The 21580-nt window shown below is 30.1% G+C and overlaps 1 protein-coding gene across 1 annotated transcript in view; it reads right to left on the bottom strand.

The window, feature by feature from the left end:
- Positions 1-1670: 1670 nt before the first annotated feature.
- Positions 1671-21580, bottom strand: part of LOC139491771 (carbonic anhydrase 1-like) — a 38454-nt gene continuing 18544 nt past the window's right edge. The window contains exons 2-9 of the mRNA XM_071279624.1: positions 10036-10107; positions 9744-9776; positions 8781-8957; positions 7636-7784; positions 6099-6170; positions 3739-3802; positions 2586-2743; positions 1671-1983 (exon numbers count right to left, since the gene is read on the bottom strand). Of these exons, the coding sequence (XP_071135725.1) occupies positions 1672-1983; positions 2586-2743; positions 3739-3802; positions 6099-6170; positions 7636-7784; positions 8781-8957; positions 9744-9776; positions 10036-10107 (1037 nt within the window). The 3' untranslated portion in view covers position 1671. The remainder of the gene's footprint in view (positions 1984-2585; positions 2744-3738; positions 3803-6098; positions 6171-7635; positions 7785-8780; positions 8958-9743; positions 9777-10035; positions 10108-21580) is intronic.

Here is a 21580-nt window from a genome sequence, read left to right as displayed (position 1 = left end):
TGAACCAAGCGTTTTATCAGAAAAATTACACTGGTTATATAGCAGTTTGACAGACACTAATTTTGATCATTGAGAAGCTTTACATTGCCTTTACAATGCAACGTTATTAAAACGTTTAGCTGATATTACAGAGTTATCTTCCTGTAGTGTTAGATACCACATTTAAATGAGACATTGTTATCAATCACAGCCAATTACAATAACCTTTTTTACAAGAACGCCATCTTTTAAAGTTACTAGTACATTTATCTAATTTTCTTATTACCACAAAACATGCAATTTATAGCATATATCTCATATTTAAATGGGAAGATGGGGTATGAGTGCCTATTAGACAATTCTCAATCCAAGTCACAATATGTAAAACGTAAACAATTATAATTCAAAATATGGCTGTCAACACGAAGCTTTGGTTGACACCGAAGTGCCAAAAGTGTTAGTTTTCATAATTTTCTCTAATTCAAACTTTTTTCAAACTATCATTAATATTTTGTTCCCATCAACAAGTATAATGTTCTTTAATCATAGTGAAACAATAATTTTTCTTTAACTAAGAAAAAAAATGAACTTCAAAATTATTTTTTGAGTGCAAATTTAAGAAATCACATACATATTGGAAATTAAAAAAATTATCCAATCTGCTAAGGGATAATATCAATTAGTTATGAATGTTTTTTATTTCATTTTAAGCTATGTATCTTCTGTGTGTTTTAAATAAAAAGGGGGGAAAAAGTTATTTCAGCCGGTGCTTTTTATCTGATCAAAAACATCACTCATAAATTAAAGGTATTTAAATCATCAGAGAGAGAGAGACACATCGTACATTGCTTCGTGATCTATTAATGTACTGTAAAAAAAGAAACAACATTATTTGCTTGATATCCTTTTTGTACCTAATACGGTATATATGGGGTTAGTAAATTCCATATGGGGTGAGAGCGAAGCTACATGCACCACACAGGAAAAGTACTGAGCGAAGGACGAATAAAAGCTTATCGATTATTTCATAAAATTGAGGGTGGAGTCAGATATTCAAGTGTTCTGGTAGAAGTTAGGTGAGTTATGAATCTCATCGGTTTTATACCAAAAATAACTAGCTGAATACCTCAATATATTTATTCTCATCTCAGTTTTGATATTGAGTACCACTGATTCAAGGTCAAATCGAAATTAAAAAACCAGAACAATGCAAAATGGGAAACCGTCAGTGAACCAATTCAAGGGGTTCAAATACATATTACTATTCAAGTTGATTATGAACTTTACAAGGTTCTTTGTGTGATGGCGTTTGAAAATGTTCGAAATGATGATTTCAACTACCCCATTTGGAATTGTTGATTTAATAGTATCCTTGTGAGCAGCAACTTTCTACTATGGAAATCATGACAGGATATACAGGCTCGAGAATAGTGTATCAATAGAATGATATAAACTCTGTATGGAGACGTTAATGGAATGTTGTTACAGCTGTTTAACCATGATCATCTATTTTGTTTTGTCCATTATTTCCTTTTAGGCAAATTTGACCATTTTTTTTCGATTCTGTAAACACCGCAAAGACATCTCATTTAATTATTAGTTAACAATGACCATGCTTCATTCTTGAAAAAACGCTACAGAATATTTTATCGGGATTTTTCAATAAAAACTATGCAACATTGTTATCATGTTTTATTTTGTAATAGTTTCTCTCTTGTTAATCAATTGGCTTCTATACCAATCGACCCAAAGACAAATATTGGATTGTGCTGAATGATCATAATACGTCTTATGACACTCTTGTTTTCCATATCCATGGTTGATGCAACCGTATTCGTTTGCATTTCGACGATTTTGTTCATAATAGTACTTTCCCCTACGAGGGCAGCTTAGTGAAACCTTGCGTTGTAACAATGGCTGTACAGGTCTAAATGTATCAACTATATTGTTGTTTCCTTCTGTAAATACTCTTGGTTCTCCCATCAACTTTAAGAATTCACTGATCTATAAAGAAATAAATATAATCTGCAATTGTGACAGCTCAATCCCTAACTTTATTGTCTATTTAAGTGATTTTGAGTTGTTGTTCTTCATTGTTATAACACAAATCTTTGTATGAAATTTAAAACCCGCAAGGGTCCATGATTTGATTAATAAAGTGTTCTTATTCTTATTCTTATTCTTAATTAAATAGTTGTGTGTTATTTTATCGTTTTTGGTTGCGTTTTTTGCGGCCATGGATGTTCAATTAACAAAATTTGGGAGTTACCTCACTTGTTTTGGAGTGATAAGTAGAGTGTTACATATGATTCAAGATCACATGAATTAATCGCAAACTCACTTATAAATAAAAGTTGAATGTAGATGTTTTAAAGTATTTTTTTACAAAATGACACAAGTAACCATTATAACTATCTTATTTCACCTCGCTGTTACACATTTGACGAAAATGTGTTTATATCAATAATAACTCTGTAGATGTTGTATAATTATTTTACAGAATGGTTGAATATCCTATTATTCAAATACAGTAAAATAGATAGAATCTGAGTAATGTGATCACATATTGTATTTTTTTTCGTTTATAAATATCAATATAAATTTACCTGGTCTTCTGACATACTAATGCTATGTTTTAACACAGTCCATATAACTTTTTCTCTACATGGCGGTGTGGTTAAACTTCCACAATATCGGTACCAACACCGAGTGGATTCCGGGAACAGATCCATGATTGGAAAGTTATCCAAGTCTGTCTTGTCACCTGTAAAAAAAATGAAATACGGGGAGGAAGATATTCAATATTCTAGCATGTAAGAACTGAAAAATAGACTTGCCTAAAACAGGGGAAAATGAATATTCACCCAACAAAATATAAAAACAAAATACGAACAGCTGGTGAAAGGACGTTTATACGCGGCCCAGTCGGTACCAAACATTCAAGCTAGATTCGCTTAAGGAGGTACTGAAATTTTAGTAAAAAAGAACCTCTTTCGTCCACCTTATTTTTTAAATGAAATAGTCGATTTCCTTTTGTGGTTTTTCATGTTTGTGATTATGTAAATATTTCTTGATTTATGGACTACCCCCTTGTTGAAAACAAATCTATTTTTATAAATGAATTTACGATCACTAAAAGAGGGATGAAAGATATCAGAGGGACAGTCAAACTCATAAATCGAAAATAAACTGACAACGCCATGGCTAAAAATGAAAAAGACAAACAAAAGAACAAAAGAACAAAAGAACACATGACACAACATAGAAAATTAAAGAATAAACAACTCGAACCCCACCAAAAACTAGGGATGATCTCAGGTGCTCCGGAAGGGTAAGCAGATCCTGCTCCACATGTGACACCCGTCAAGTTGCTTATGAGATAAAAAAAAATCCGGTAAATAGTCTAATTCGGTAGGTCACATTTATGAAAGGAAATGGGATTGTAGTTACGACGTAAGGAACATATCCGATATCATTTGTGAAACGGTTATTCCATAAAATTTACGAAGAGATGATTTCAACTTAACCATTTGGAACTCTTGATTTAAAAACTTCCTTGTGGTCAACAACCAATGTTCATTCAATAGTATCTTTCTTTGGCTGTACTTCATCTTATGCATTTTGTGTTCCGTTGTTTGCAGTGCCCTTAGTATTTTCTCCTACCCCTTTGCTAAGAACAAATCTATTTTTTATAAAACTATTAACGATAAATAAATGTCCATTCACTACATTTTTGACTGTAGTTTCATGTTAACTTACCAATATGTTTTACGTCTTTAAGCTTAGAAACTATATGTTCATAATTTGGATTATAATTTCCAGCCTGTAACGACAATAATGAATCATAGTTATTACCGAGAAAGGTTTACAATTCAGAGTAAGGCTAGATACAGGTTTGAACCACCATTTTAATATAAGGATATGCCTGTACGAGGTCAGTCGTTCAATATGTTTGAGAATATGATTTTGCAATTTGATGAGGGCCTTCCTTTTATAATTTTCCGTTCAGTTCGGTTATTACGTTGTTTTTTCTAACAAAAGTATCGTTTCACTTTTGATTGCAATTACATTAATATTTATCTTATTTTTTTCTTTTCAATCCACTAGATATATAAGTCATATAAATCAAAAGAGGAAAATAATCTCCAATCTTCAATTTCTACACACATCAAAGTTCCTTTGACGTAGTCTTTGAGGGCATGATTGTGAAATTTTGAAACATCACATTTCTGTTGGTAGATAGACTGAACTACTTATTGAATTACTGAACGAAGACTAGCATAACAAAAACAACTTATATTATCAAATAGATATGAAAGATTTCACAATTCTTTTAAACATCTTTTTTTGCTTCTGATTACTGATCTATAGAAGAAAATAAAATCAAAACATTACACATTAGAAGTCAACTGTTTAAATGTGTGCTCATCCCGTTATAAAAATCACATTTACACAGTATCCATACATCAAATTATGATATAATGTATAAGTCTAGACTTATGTTGAGCCTCACCGGTATACCTATTTAATAGGCAATATTGTCAAGAGGTGTTGAAGGTTGAGGTACCATGTATTCAATCCCCTAAGGTGAAGGCTTTAATTTGTCAGAAATCGATTGAGAGAAAACAAATCCGGGTAACATACATATTCAAGGGGATACTATTGATATATACCATTAAGTGTGACGTAAATGACAATGAAACATACCGATTTTTTCTCTCTTACAAATACGATTGTTTGTGAGTCAAGTCACTACTTACGTTTTATAACCTGAAAAGGTAACTATTTTTAATTTTGTGAAAAGAATATGTGGTATAATTGTCAATGAGACAATTTTTCACCAGAGACCAAATGACGAAAAAGAAAAGTTGTGTGTTTTAATCGTACCACAGGTAAATTATCACGTTGTTATTGGTTTAACGCCGTCACGTGGTGACCCCCTATGAGACTAGGGGTTAGTAAATTTCATAGGGGTTTCATGACGCGTTAATTGTGACGTCATCTATCAATGCTGTTGTGTTTCATTGTTTATTTTTCAACAAAACAGAGCAAAACAAGTCCAGTGTGCAATAAATTCGTTATACGGTTAACTACTGACACCCTACGATACATAGATGGTGAATAAAATTAATAAGGGATTTGGCCTCCGCCCTCACCCCCAATCAAATTTACTAGCCCTCTATGTATCCGTAGGGGGTCAGTACCGAACAATATAACTTATAGTATAATCATTATTTGTTGATATATATCACAATTTGATTTTTAACTTAAAAACAGTCAACAGTGTAAATGTGTGGTTATCATAGCCTATGTAAGTCCTCTCCACAAAACAAGGTACAATATATTACATTATTCCAACAAAGCAACAAATACATAAACATAATGGCAACTCATAATTAATTCAAAAATACATCTAAGCTGACTGGAATGATGTTTCAAATAGTTAGCTCAGATCAAAAGTATGACTATTTTAAGAATCCTTCAAATTGTTAGCTCAGAAATAAAATAAAAATTAAATTAAATTAAAATGATTTTTTTTTTAATATTCTTGGTAATACAATGCAATGCAACATTGATTTAGAGGTCTCACATTAAATTAAATGGTCTCCAGTCACCTTTTTAAAATACTAAATTTAATAACTCATTTTTAAAATTAACATGTTTGATATCATGTACTTATTTTTACTAATTTACTGCACCTGAAGAATAACGACAGTGAGTAATAACAATATTGATACATTAAAGAATCTAGAATGTTAATAAAAAAATATATATACATGTATTATAAGAAAAAAAATATTTTAGAAACTAAAGATATACAAATTGAATATATGAATGAAATAGAATAAGCTGCATTTATTAGTTTTTAGCTTTTATAACATTATTTTCAATGTACTGTCGTTTGAATTTGAATTTTTGTTTCAATTTTAATTATTAATTTTCAGCCGGTTCGGGTCTAGAAGCTTATATCTAAAATAAAATACAGACAAGCAAGGTAAAAGTTTATTTGGTGTTGAGTCTCATCATTTAACCAACACTATGTTACAATCTAGATAATCAAATGGTGTTGGGCTGCGTATATAATTCGGTTGTGAAAACATAAATACAAAGGGACTTACATAAATCATTACTCCAATGACTGCGGCAAAATGTTTTGGGTCATCTCTTGTTGGAACAAACACAAAATGTGCCTACAATAAATAAATATATACATCTATGATTATTCTGAAATCACATGCATTACAAGTAACACGATACCTTGAGTTAGATAACTAACAATCCAATCGTAAGGACTATCCGAATTCATATTTATACTTACGTGTTTACTTCAGACTCTGTCACAGATTATTAGCTGGGAGATGCGGGGTTTCGCGTTAAAAACATTACTTTGACTGTTGGATGAATAACAACAACATACAACTGTTTGTTAGCTGTTGTTTTGTGTCAATGTCTTCTGGTAGTTTTAGTTCAAAATCAATACACTATATATATATCTTTTGTTATAATTAGTCTAATTGTTGCAGATTGCAACTTAATTCATTTAACATAACAAAAGAAAACAACAGCTAATGTTGCATAGTTGGTCCCATTTACCTTTTTTTGTGATGGAAAAAATTGATTTTGTCATTTGATTAGGGACGTTTTTGTTTTTAATTTTCCTCAGAGGTATGTTTGTGATTTTTATCATTTACATCATTTTAAGTATTAACATCTGTTAATATATTTCAAAATCAATTATGTTTCACATGTACAGTTCACAGATCAAAATCGTTCTACTGACGTGATTGTATTTTTTCTTGTATCGATTATATTTAATCAATTGCATCTTTACGTGTAAAATCTTGAACATGTTATTAACATAATTAACACCGTTAAAATACACATGTGTTTTCATTTTGTCAAATTTCCATTCAATAAAACATTGTGGATTAACTTAATAATTTTTTTTCAATTACGTCATGGTAAGTTTTGTTTTGCAGCGCATATTATTTCTATTCTAAACTATATTCAGTAAGCATGTGATTTAACTCTAAAACTGTTATTTGTGCACCTTTTGCTTTTAAATTTATTTTTTTTAATTTTTTGTTTTCTTCAGTTTTATTTCAGTAATTTCTGTCTTGCTTACTTTTATTCTTTATTTAAGCATTGGAATGTTTGTTTTTTTATATCATTTATCTCATATATTCATTTTTTCATTTTCCCATAATTTTACAATATAAATTATTTATCAAGATAGAGATTTTCCAAGTGCCAATTATAAATAAACTTATCAAAGATTAAAATTTTATATTTATGCTAGACGCTCGTTTCGTCTACAAAAGACTTACCAGTGACGGACAAATAAAGTGTGAAGTTAAAGAGCATTGAGGACCCCAAATTCCTATACGTTTTGCTAAATACAGCTCAGGTAATATATTCCTGAGGTAGAAAAACCTTAGTATGTAAAAAATTCAACGTTTTGTTAACAGGTAATCTATAATTATGAATATATCAATGATAACTCAAGTCAACACAGAAGTGTAGACTACTCTCATACTGGACTGAATATTTCACATACTAGCGATACATTCTCAATATGTATTTATAAAAAAATAAAAGAGACATACCTTGATAAAATCATAACCTAATGAAATATGATAAAGTTTGTATACATACTTCTAAAGCAGAATGTTTTCCATTTATTAAATGCTCGGAACCTCTTTGAATAGTATCTCCCCAATGGAAATGGAGCTCTAAAAGTTTGTGGGGTCCCGGTAGACCTCCACCTTTAATTATTGGCTGAACATCGGGAAACTGTACTTTAACTGTAAAAATATAAAATATAAATATTAAAACATGTAAATATTTGTAAGAAGATATTGGACTAAATAAATCGTAGTTATTGCTCAAATAAAACACATTTATATAAAGACATATTAACTCATTATTTGTTTTGATCAATGTATATATGATAACGTTAAAATAAAGTCTGCTGACATGAATATCCATTATGTGGTAATTTATATAAATTTCCTGTTTACATAACTTGAATTTTTCGAAAAACTAAGGATTTTCTTATCCCAGGCATATATTACCTTAGCCGTATTTGGCACAACATTTTGGAATTCTGGATTCTCAATGCTTATCAACTTTGTACTTGTTTGGCCTTATAAATATTTTGATATGAGCGTCACTGATGAGTCTATTGTAGACTATACGCGCGTCTGGCGAACTAAATTATATGTAGACCTAAAAAGTAAACCCGAAGTATCTCGTTCAGTATATAGTAAAAGAAAGGAAGAGATATATGAGGGTCTAGTAGGTCATGAGAGAATTTACAAAATATAAAATAATGATCCTAACATATGAATAGTGTAAATTAACCAAAAATAGTGAGATAGAGAAATGGAACAGAGAATAATAAGATGTTAAAATTAGATAAAAGATAATAACTAATAAAATAATATTGAAAAGAGTGAAATGAAACAGATGCTAAAATTAGAAAAAAGATAAAAGTGAGAGAAAAACAACCCAAATGATCAAAAAAGAAAGAGGCTTTACTAGTTAACACAGATACAAGTCTTATGATTTGATACGCCAGATGCACGTTTTGTCTGCATATTATCAGTGACGCTCAAATAAAAAAGATTAAAATTTTAAGAGCATTGAGGACCCTAATTTCCAAAAGTTGTGCCAAATACGGCATCGAAAGTAATGCAACTTCAAACTTGAAGAACAGATGAATGAATTTTCAAACTAATCAGATAAAACAATGTGTCTTAAACGTTAAGATAAAATAAATGAAGTTCAAATCTCTATACCTGCAAGACCAGTATTTTTTAGCTCCATTTTTATTCCTGCTGTTTTTCGGAGTCCAGAGAAACAAAACTTGCTTATCTTGTTGTTTCTGACCACGTAACGTGTTTCAATATTGACAGGAGACTGCATGGTACCAGCACACATTTCATAGTTTGCTAGGCAAGACCAAAATGGTGGCGCTGTAATAAAAGCATGGCACTTTGTGAAGTTAAAATGATAATATTGCAATGATTTCATTGAAAAAAGTTGTAAAATTGCTAAAAAATTATTACATTTTGTTTTAAATTCAAATTCATAGCGAAATATTTGGGATAACGACTTCATCCCCGATCGTATAATAACCTGCATTCACGATCGAGATGTTCGAAAACAAATTTGAATATATTAAACTAGATTTTCGATAATCTATTTATACGTACTTAGCTGCAACAGTATAAATTTATGCAAGATTATGTTTATAGAATGCATTTTTTTTATTTTCTTCAGCACATTTACATATAATGAATGAATGTATTTATGAGATTAAGTGCACAAACACTTAAGAAAGGTTTATAAATATTGTTTCCTTTAAATATTCATTTGCTTGTTATGTTGTTACTAATAAGCATGATATGCACAGTATCGCAAGTTGTGCTTTTATTACATACATAACATGCCAATATATTTTTCGCAATTGTATCCGAAAATAATGGAGGGTTTATAGGAACATTTAAGTAATGCAACATGGTATGACGTATTGTTTTGACCAGTGCCAAGATACGGTGAATTGGACGCAGGGTTGGATAATTCACATCGGAGCTCTATAAATATTTATATAAAATGTTTAATAAAAATCCATGTTTTTTTTTTTAAAACAACTAATAATGACATGCGACTTTTAAACAATTTGAATGCAGATTTATTCTTGATTTTAATATCAGTAATTGACGTTATCTATTGAGTTGCTGTTTAGATTATGTACTTACGAATACCACCTTGATAATATCCCCATATAGGACCTAAAATATAAGAAAAGGGATTGTTTATTCTCTGGTTTTATTTTACCATCAATATTGATGGTTGAAAATTAGTAAGGTAAATATAAGAACATTTACTTATGCTCCTTTGATCTTTTAACTACTGATACACAATGACGTTGAAGATTCTGGATAATCTTTTTGAGCTTGGGAAAACAACTACTATACAGTGAGTAGCTTAGTGACTAAGTATGTATACTGAAATTTTATTTAAGAGGTTACAAAAAATCAAGCAGCTTACCTGCAATTGCTTTCGGTAGTTCCGTCACTTGCACTTCTTCATTCGCTTCAGTCGCTTGCAAAATAATTGTCTCTATATAGAAAAAGAGTAACATAACTTTCGATATCATTTTCACTTTCAACGTTTAACAATGTTTAACGATTTCAATTTTTGAAAATTTATCTTGTAGTATAATTAAATGTCAGACTGCACATTTATATATATATATATGTGTGATGTCAAACCAGGAAACATGTTGGATGCCGTCATCCCTTTATTAAAAATTGATTCAAACCAATCAGATAAAACAATGTGGCAATTCAAACGTTCGATACAACGATTGTTACATCGTGATCATTGGAGAGGAACAGTTCAGATTGCCCTTTGATGTGTAGACTTGATAAAAATTATATAAGTGTCTTATGTTTACAACATGTAGATATACCATAAAGAACGTGGAATAGACACAGTTTAGTAACAGGTTATTTTTTTCTGTAATCAGATCAATGATTTGCAGCACGCTATTTTTTTAAATTTTATATCGTTGTGTTTATTGTAGGTTGTACTGAATTTTGAAATTTGTATCAACTGGTCGGAGCTCCATTCCCTTTCAATATTTTTTAGCTTAATCTGATCCTTAATTAATACTCTCCCAGCTTTTAGTTTCAATTCAATTTTTTAATTTCACCTAAGATCAACTAAGTAAATCCTTAAGGTTACATGTATTTTCCCTCTCTTTTGTCTAGACTGTAGTAAAAGTCGGATAAGCACGGGAAAACGATCCAATTTTCCCTGTTCGAGATCAACATGGTCTATAGTTATGTTTAGACTGGTAAATGTTTTATACATAGTCAATTACGTTGTGAAATCTTGAATGATATTTAAAAAAAAAAACATTTTAAAGGGATGCGAAAACGAAATGACAATGAAATGGCAAAATGAAAAACGATCAAAAATCATACATCGGGCATATTACTAATGATAGCTGGGATTAGTTTGGTTAGTTTTATTAAAGATAAAGTCTTAATTTTAGTTTCTTGTGTACAATTTGGAAATTAGTATGGCGTTCATTATCACTGAACTAGTATATATTTGTTTAGGGGCCAGCTGAATGACGCCTCCGGGTGCGTGAATTTTTCGCTACATTGAAGACCTGTTGGTGATCTTCTGCTGTTGTTTTTTCTATGGTCGGGTTGTTGTCTCTTTGGCACATTCCCCATTTCCATTTTCAATTTTATTGTTTGTTCAAATATTACTGAATGAAATTTACGGATTTCGAATTTGAGGGGAGTAATTCAAATTTCTCTGTATAGGTGTTTGACATTTTCCTTTTTGTGAATTATTATCAAATTGTTGTATAGCTGGTGTTTTTTTCCCTTGACAATTAATCGGAGATTGACATGGTAAAAATATATATTTATGAAACTTGGACAAACAATGTTATAAGGACACATGTGTGTTCTCATTGATTTAATGTAATGTAATGAAAACATATCAGAAATAGAAAAATATGTGTCATGTTTTAACCAGACACATGTTGTTTCCTTTTTCCTTTTTCCTTTTTCGATATTCAAATTTTCATGTTTTATATGTTGTATTTGCTTTTTACTGTTCGTTATAGAACGTTTCTTCTTTTTCATTTCAGAATTACAAAATATGTTCCGTATGCAGGCGCTGCTGGAATGATATATGTGTTCATCTTAACACTTCAAACTTGATAGAGACGCCTGCTGTACAAAATCGATGTTTTAAGTCGACCCGATATTGCTGCAATTTGTCAAACGTCCGAACAATAGGCATGATAGATTAGTATCCATGCACGAAAAAATGATATATATAGAGATCAATAAAGATTTAAAGAGCGTTGTTGAAGCTATTTATCGTCAAGTAGAAAGATCAAATAGAGGCTACAAAAAATACATTAAAAATCATTGGTAAACCTTTACCTATAATGATCTATTGTTTGCACATTGTGACTTAGATGTGATGATGTCTCATTGACACTAATACCACATCTTCTTTGTTTTGCATAATGATTATTATAGTATGACCTTTTAAGACGGACTATAGTTTAGAGTTGATATAGTAATGAGTTCAACAAAATGCCATCTAATTAGATTTCTTATTGTTATATCAAGTTCCGAATACAATTGAGAATGCAAGCATTCAACAACCCCTAATAGAGCAGGCGACAAAACTTTTCCTTTAATAGCTCAATACATATATATGAGAACCGAATATATGAATGAGACCTGACATGGTAAGACCTAGCGGTGTACCTATTCAAAATGTATAAAACTTATATATAATATTCCATTAATTTGTTTTTTCTACAAGAGTAAGTGAATATAGTTTTTTGTGCATTACCTTTTTCTGAGTAAAAAAAAACATTTGACTTTTCTATACTTTACACAATTCTAAACTAAATCATGTAAATGACAAATTGAAAGAGATGGTATTACTATGTTTCATTAAAAACAATGGCGAACGTACATACAAGTATCTTTTCTTTGGGAGGGATAAATCCTACTTTATAAGAATCTCTCTGATTCAAACAAAAAATTCTCTGAAACTGACATCATCAAGATGCTCGATTTCTTGATTGACAACATATTTGTTACGATTGGGGGACGTGTTTCAACAAATTGTCAGAATTCCAATGGGAATCAATTGTGCCCCTCTTCTTGCCGACTTGTTTCTTTATTATTAGGAGGCTGACTTCATACAGAAACTTCTTAAGAAGAAGAAGTTAGCAATATTCTTTATAACTTTACTTTCCACTTCATAGACGATGCTCTCTCCTTAAATAATACAAAATTTGGTGACTATGTTGAATGAATCTATCCCATCGAACTAGAGATAAGGATACTACAGATACAATTAAGTATGCCTCATATCTCGACTTACATCTAGAAATTCATAATAAGAGTCGATTGAAAACAAATTTTACGACAAATGGGATAATTTTAGCTTCGGATAAGTCCCTTATGTAGTAACTACATTACCCTTCTTTTTTCATGAATGTGACCTACTGAATTAGATTATTAACCAGATTAAATACAACATTAGCAACACGATTGGTGTCACATGTTGAGCATGCTTACCCTTCCGGAACACCTGATATCACTTCCTGTTTGTGGTGGGGTTCGTGTTGCTTAGTCTTTAGTTTTCTATGTTATGTCTTCTGTACTCTTATTTGTTTATTTGGTTTTTTTTTATTTTAAGCCACGGCGTTGTCAGTTTATTTTTAATCTATGAGTTTGACTGTCCCTGGTATATTTTGTCCCTTTTCTTCAATAAATTGTTAAAGTTAAAAATCACTATATATTTATTGAAAGTTTTTAATTTTGCGATATACATGTAAAAATTGGAGTAAAAAGAACCCAAAACAGTTTAGAACTTAATTAAACACATTGAAATAAAAGTTATAAACAAATCCATCTAAGCTTAACGTATGGTGTATTTTGAACCTTAGATTTATCAGAATTATCAAAACTTGTTCATAAACAATATCCAAAAGGCATGTTATAAATAAGTTTTTTTCGAAGAAATTAGGAATGAATCATTTTGCATTTTCAAATCACAAATATTGAATTCCAGTATGATGACAGATGTCCATGTTCAGAATGAACCAGTATTTGGATAATTGATGCATGTATATAGATTAAAATGTTATAAGCATAGGGTATTGAATTTTCTTTAATTATGTCAACTGCGGATGTAACTTGTCAGTAATTTTACAAATTGATGTAATAAAATATTCCAAAACATGAAAAGGAAACTTTTGATGTTTTGTAATCGCCATCTGTTAATATTAACCTTTTGTACGTTGTTGTTTCAGAATTACAATGTCGACGTCTTTTATAGAAAGATTGGAATTATTTCATATATAAAACAAGCCTAACTGAAATTATTGATTTTACAGAAAGTGACCAGTGTATATATTACCGTACATTCAACAAGAAAAATCTAGGTCCATGTAATTTTTAGGTAGATCAAAGGATGTTGGCACTCAAGGAATAAACCGAACATGTAATCACCAATCGCTAATTACTAGGTGGATTTATGTGATGTTACAATGTAACTTGTGTATTGTATAGTTGTAACTATTTTCATGTTATCAATAAAGGAAATTGAATTTTAATTTAAGATTTCAAAAGGTGACCACCCCTCGACAAATTCCCTGATCCGCCACTGATTCAGTAGTCAGTACTTCGGTAATGCCAAAATTACAAGACATTTGTTTCGCACTTATATATTTGATCCCAGTTTATATATTTAGTAATTTTGATTTAAAAGGAATTATCGGTTTTGCAAAAGGTAATGCTCTATATTCACATACTTTTTGCTGAAAAAATAGAGTAACCATTTATAAAACAAGTCTTAAACGTCTTAGTTACTTCATTGATAGTTTTTTTCATTTTATATAGTTTGAAATAATTTTTTGACTTGGAATAGGTGATACTTAAAATCATAATTGAGATTGAAATAAATATATTATTTGATTCAGCTTGATGTTATGAAACCGATGAGACTAATAATTTACTGAACTTTTACAAAAACACCTGAATATCTGACTTCACCCGGATGTTTATTGAAATAATCGATAACCTTTTATTGGTACACCGCTAGGGTTTGTCCTGTCTGGTACATTTAGTATTGAACTAGACTTTTCAAATATTGGTATATGTACTGAAATACTATCAAAGTCAGTTCATATAAAAAAGAAGATACGGTATGATTGCCAATGAGACAACTCTCCACAAAAGACCAACATGAAACAGAAATTAACAACTATAGGTACGGTCTTCAACAATTAGCAAAGCCCATACCGCATAGTCAGCTATTAAATGTCCCAAGTTGTTGCATACTTTCATCCTTGGTTCACAATATATACAATACAAGTAACTTATATATCTTATACTCAATCATCCTCGGTCATATCTTACTTATTTTACCTTATTCAAAAGCTTGACACAGAGTGATTGATATAATTTAGTGTCTGTTGAGTTAACACACTTTGAAATTTACAATTAGCACGTGCAATTCATACATTCATGAATTGTCTGATCAAAACTATGTAAAAACTGGTGGCATTGACCGGTAAATATACATGTAATACATAAGGTAAGATAAGATCAGATTTATTTTATTAAAGTGTCACCATCCATTACAGTATCTATATATATATACACATAAAGTCATAAGAACCTAACAATTGAGTAAAAGGATGCCAGCTGAAAACCACCTATGAGATACTGTCATTAAAACAAACTTCTAATACATACATAAAATGAAAACTGTGTTACATTTAAAAAGTATTTCGTAAATAAAAGTTAAAAAAACATATATTATTTCTAGCAAAAGGAGGAACCATATTCTCATTACACATAAGATAACGAAGTTTTTCAATATCGCATAGATACTCAAAATCATCATTTAAAAGACAGGCTTTGGCATATAATTCATGTCTGATATCAGATTAAAAACAACAATTAAAAAGAAAGTGTTTTTCATCTTCAATTTGGCCACTATCACAAAACAAAAATAAACGGTCTTGTAGAGGCTCTGGTGGTCTAGCATATCGTTCGTTTTAACTTGAAGTTCTAACGAACCAGCTCTGAAAAGTGACAAAATACGTCGGAGGCATCTTTTATTAACTACCTTTACATAAGGCTCCGTACCAATACAAGTTTAAACAATCTATAAAATCTTAATTTATTACCATTGACATTTTTTTATCATTCCATACTTCATTGTGCCAAGATTCTTTTTCAAAAGTTTGTATAGAATCCCATACATTATTCATCTTAATTTCATCTTCTACATTTTGAATCAAACTATATTTACGAGCTAACTGTAACACTCTATAATCCCATGACGATTTTCTTCTAATCGACCAGGTAGGAACCTTTTTAAATATATTACTGGTATATTCATATTTAAGACGATTCCATAGTTTAAAAACTTCAACATTTAGTAGAGCATCAACTGATTAAAAAAAACATACTACCTCTAGCAGCTAAATTGCTGCTTCTTTTGCTTAAGCCTACATAAAATTTACAAGCATTGTTTTGAAAACTATTTATACAATAATGTATATTAATGCCCCATACACCGGAAGCATATGTAAAAATAGGTTTGACTGAGGTATTATATAAGTTAGTAAATACATCGAAATTCATACAACCAGTTTTACAAAATTTTGCTTTAATAACACCAAGAGCTCTATTAGCTGAATTATACAATTCTTTGGCAATTAGAGAATAATCTGAAAATTCATTCAAAAGTACACCAAGATATTTATAACAAGCTGCATATTCAAGACAAAGTTCACCACATTTGAACTGAAAATTACTTCTTTGTATAGATTTATTTCTAAAATGAATAATTTTGGTTTTGTTTTTATTTAGAGTTCATCTCCACTTTTCACAACACTTGTTTAAAATGTCAAACTGCTTTTGCAGTTTCTCTGCATCAGGTGCAATCAATGCAATGTCATCAGCATATAATAACATAGAGACCATTATGTCTTCTATTTGAATACCACAATATGCTTCTTTTTAAAATATCTGAGACTAAATCATTTACATAGATAGAAAATAAGGTCGGCGATAAAACACAGCCTTGTTTTACACCAAGAGCAACAGAAAAAAAGGGATGTCATAAAGTTATTTATTCTGACTGCACAATAGACATTACTGAAATACAATTTAAAAATATACCGCTAATACCAATTTTTCTCAATTTAAATAGTAGACAGTCTCTATCAACAGTATCAAATGCTTTATTTGCGTCAACAAAGCATACAAATGTATCCTTTTTGCATTTTTTCTGCTTTTGACAAAATTATCTAATACATACACATGATCTGTGTTCGAAATACACATAATCAAACTTTAAAATATTCTAGGGATGCCCATGATTATATTTGTGAAGTCCGTGAGCGAAGGCATAGGTTGGACCCTAAGCTAGATTTAGACTGTAAGACATGTTGTTTTGTTGTCGTCTTATAGATACAATCTCCTTTAATAAGTCCATAGCAAGTAACCTAGCTTCGTTTCAGAATAATTGTCATGATGATGCCTGATGATTCTAATGCACAAAAGGCACCAGTCCAATGTCTAATGAATATATAGACGTCAATACTTGTGGCTATTTAGTAATTGTAGTTTTTTTAATAAATGTCAGAATATAATTATTGGGTTTTCAGCTACTATATGAGATTGTATGTTTAAAGTATTGAAAAGGCGTGTCTCATATATTAATTAATTCATTCCCTCTATAAAATGATAACCAAAAAACATTTTAAACATCTAAGTTGTGATGACGTCGACTTTGTAAATCAGAAAATATAGTACAAAAAGTTCAATAAACAGTTATTAACATATTCAATTATAAATTAAAACATGATTTTTTTTTTTCATATTTGAAAAATATTTCATGACATCAAATTCTAAACTTACTAAAATGTAACATCTGCAATTGAAAGAAATATATATATAATTTTCTCCATACCCTCTTTTTACACTATTTTGTTAATTTTGAATTCTGCTGAATCTATAAACACATGGTAAACATTTGGTATGCAATATCTGTTATTGAAAATTGATATATCTGTCGTAAGATAACATACATTTTAACAATTGGTACTTCGAAACAGACATAATTGACGTTCTGATATTGTCCATTCAAAAATCCAAATATTATTAATAAACTAAGATTCAACTCAGGAAACGTTGACCTTATATGGATTTGTTTATAATTTTTGATTCTTTGTTTTTCACCAAACTGTTTCGGGTTCTTAAAGTCAAAAGTACGGCCTTCAACAATGAGTAAAGCCCACTTCATTATATACATTTTCGAGGTTCAACAATGTGTAGGAATTCTTCCTTGCCCTTATGTAATGAGTAACAGTGATTAGAAAGACTCTTTATTATATAAACAATTCTTACATTGTCTACAGAATAAATATGAACAGAAAGGGGAAAATCAAATAAATACCAATAAAACAAACAAAAAAAAAGGGAAAATACTTGTACTTCATTAGTACCTACGCATTGTGTTATCAGAACAACTTATTGCACCTTGCATTGATTAAATAATTATAATAATTATTATGTTTAAAAATATCATTATGACATAAAAAAAAAAAGATTGATTTTACAAAAAGTTACCTAGTGTATTAACCTACATTTTACTCAGTACGTTTTATAGTATTCAGTAGCCAGTACGTTGGTATTTACATAATTATAAGACATGTGTCTCACTTAATAAACAAATACCAGTTTGTATATATATTAGTTTTAACTCAAACAAAATATTGGTTTAGCAAAAGATAATGCACAAAAAATATATTCACTTACCTTTGTTGAAAAATATAAAAAATACACATTTATAATAGACTTTTTATACACCGTGAATTGGGACACCGCTAGGTCTTACCATGTCAGGTCTTATATATATCAGATATCAATGTATTGAGCTTTCAAAGGAATCTTTTTGTCATCCGCTCTCTTGTCGGGTGGTTGTCTGTCTGGCACATTCCACATTCACATTCTCAATTTAATTTGGAACTTGATAGTACAATATGAAATTTTTTTAAATGTCACTGTGTTGAATTCATTACTATAATTAATCCAAACTATAGCCCTACTTAAAATGACATACTATAACAAGCATTACGTAGAAAAAAGAAGATGTGGTATGAGTGCCAAGTAGACAGTGCCACTTTTAAGTCACAATGTGTAAAAAGTATATCGTTATAGGTAAAATAACGGCCTTCAACAATTAGCAAAGCTCATACTGCTTCATTATATTCTTTTTCTAGGTTTATCAATATGTGTTAATTATTCCTATTTTGTAATGTGTTACAGTAATAAAGATGTTATAAAGAGGTTGTTCGCTTTTAGAAAGAGTTTTAATCATATTATAAATTAGAACATTGTCTACAGAATTATTATGAAAAAAAGGAAAGAATAAACCTTCTACCACAAAAACACAAAATAAGAAAGGTGTAAGGAAGTTCATTAGTACCTTGAATTATCTGAATAACTTTTGTTTTTGATTTTACAAAAAAGTGATTTAGTATATTAACCTACATTTAACTTGGAAAAAATTCAGTATGTTTCATTATATTCAGTAGTCAGACATCGGTATTGACCTAATTACAGGACATCCAACCGTACCTTAACTGGTGTATACTTGTTCTTATTGCCAATTATTGATAAGGCAGTAACCTGTGTTAATTAAACATCATCGACATAAATGACAAAGCCGATATGCGTATCTAAAAAAAACACTAAAAACACAAAAGACAATGAGCATTGAAAACTATAGAGACTAAAGTAACACAAATACTTGCTTAAAAAAGAAATAATTATGTCTATCAAATTGAACAGTATAAGAAATAAATGTTGACCAAAAACTAGGTGAAAGCTTTCTTACCACCGCCGCAAGGATCTCTTTGAAGCTTCAGCGTTCTCGGCTCGCGTACATAAGGTTGTAGATTGGGCTCAAAATCGTAAAAGTTTATCAATGTCTTGTTTTCAGTCTCTATTCAATCTTTCTACTTGATGATAAATAGCTACAATCAACGCTCTTTTTAATCGTTATTTACCTCCACATCAGAGTACAGAATACATAAACATGATCTGTACAGTTTCTACCTTTTCGAAATACACATATTCGAACTTTAAAATATTCTTGGGATGGCCATGATTATATTTGTGAAGTCCGTGAGCGAAGGCATAGGTTTTGACCCTAAGTTAGGTTTAGACTGTAAGACATGTTGTTTTGTTGTTGTCTAATAGATACAATCTCCTTTTATAAGTCCATAGCCAGTAACCTAGCTTCGTTTCAGAATAATTGTCTATGCTGATGCCTGATGATTCTAATGCACAAAAGGCACCAGTCCAATGTCTAATGAATATATAGACGTCAATACTTGTGGCTATTTAGTAATTGTAGTTTTTGGAATAAATGTCAGAATAGAATTATTGGGATTTTCAGCTACTATATGAGATTTTATGTTTAAAGTATTGAAAAGGCGTGTCTCATATATTAATTAATTCATTCCCTCTATAAAATGGTTACCAAAAAACATTTTTAACATCTAAGTTGTGATGACGTCGACTTTGTAAATCAGAAAATATAGTACAAAAAGTTCAATAAACAGTTATTAACATATTCAATTATAAATTAAAACATGATTTTTTTTTTTCATATTTGAAAAATATTTCATGACATCAAATTCTAAACTTACTAAAATGTAACATCTGCAATTGAAAGAAATATATATATAATTTTCGCCATACCCTCTTTTTACACTATTTTGTTAATTTTGAATTCTGCTGAATCTATAAACACATGGTAAACATTTGGTATGCAATATCTGTAATTGAAAAATAATATATCTGTCGTAAGATAACATACATTTTAACAATTGATACTTCGAAACAGACATAATTTACGTTCTGATATTGTCCGTACACAAATCCAAATATTATTAATAAACTAAGATTCAACTCAGGAAACGTTGACCTTATATTGATTTGTCTATAATTTTTGATTGCTTGTTTTTCACCAAGCTCTTCAACTGTTTCGGGTTCTTAAAATTATAATTTTTTACATAGAGTACCTTGTAAAACGAGAAGAAAAGATGGTCATGTTTTTTTTTTATTTGTTAAATACATCAATTTTGAAAATAAAATTCTGATGAAAAAATTTTGAAACATTATTTTCAATAAAAAAAGAGAAAGAGAAAGTACCGAAATGTTGACAAACACACAGAAGCAAAAAATCCTTAAATACTTTTGGCTGTATCTTCAGAAGATGATATGTTAATGTAAGGCTGGAATATTAAAGGTTATAAAACACAAAGAACATATGCTCGCACTCTTTTCATTATAATTGGCTTCTTCTTCTCAATAGTCTTCGTTTTATTTCATCTTCGATACATGTTTATTTGATATCGTAAAACAGATGCATTCCAATATAATTAGTATTGGACAGTTTTAGTTGAGGTTCTCATATAAATGAACTAATATGTCAGAAACATCATTCATTAGTTGATAATACTTTATCAATTCTTATTAAATGTTGCTTCGTTTAGCTCATTAGTATATCCAATTCAAGAGTGGTGAATCAATGTGGAAATTCATGCAAAGTATTACTCAGAAATAAGAATATGTGATACATGTGATATGAGTGCCACTTTAGAAGCTTTACATCCAAGTCACAATGTGTACAAAATAAACAATTATAGCTCAAAGTACGGCCTTCAACAATGAATAAAGCCCGCTTCAATATATACATTTTCGAGTTTCAACATTATGACGGAATTCTTCCTTGTCCTTATGTAATGAGTAACAGTGATTAGAAAGACTTTTTATTATATGAAAAATTCTTACATTGTCTACAGAACTAATATGAACAGAAAGGGGAAAATCAAATAAATACCAACAAAACAAACACAAAAAGGTAAATACTTGTACTTCATTAGTACCTACGCATTGTGTTATCAGAACAACTCATTGATGATTAATACCTTGCACTGACTAAACAA

The sequence above is a fragment of the Mytilus edulis genome, chromosome 10, assembly GCF_963676685.1.
Source record: "Mytilus edulis chromosome 10, xbMytEdul2.2, whole genome shotgun sequence".
Lineage (NCBI taxonomy): Eukaryota > Metazoa > Mollusca > Bivalvia > Mytilida > Mytilidae > Mytilus > Mytilus edulis.
The sequence above is the reverse complement of the archived record's forward strand: the minus strand, read 5'-3'. Positions and strand labels throughout refer to the sequence as shown.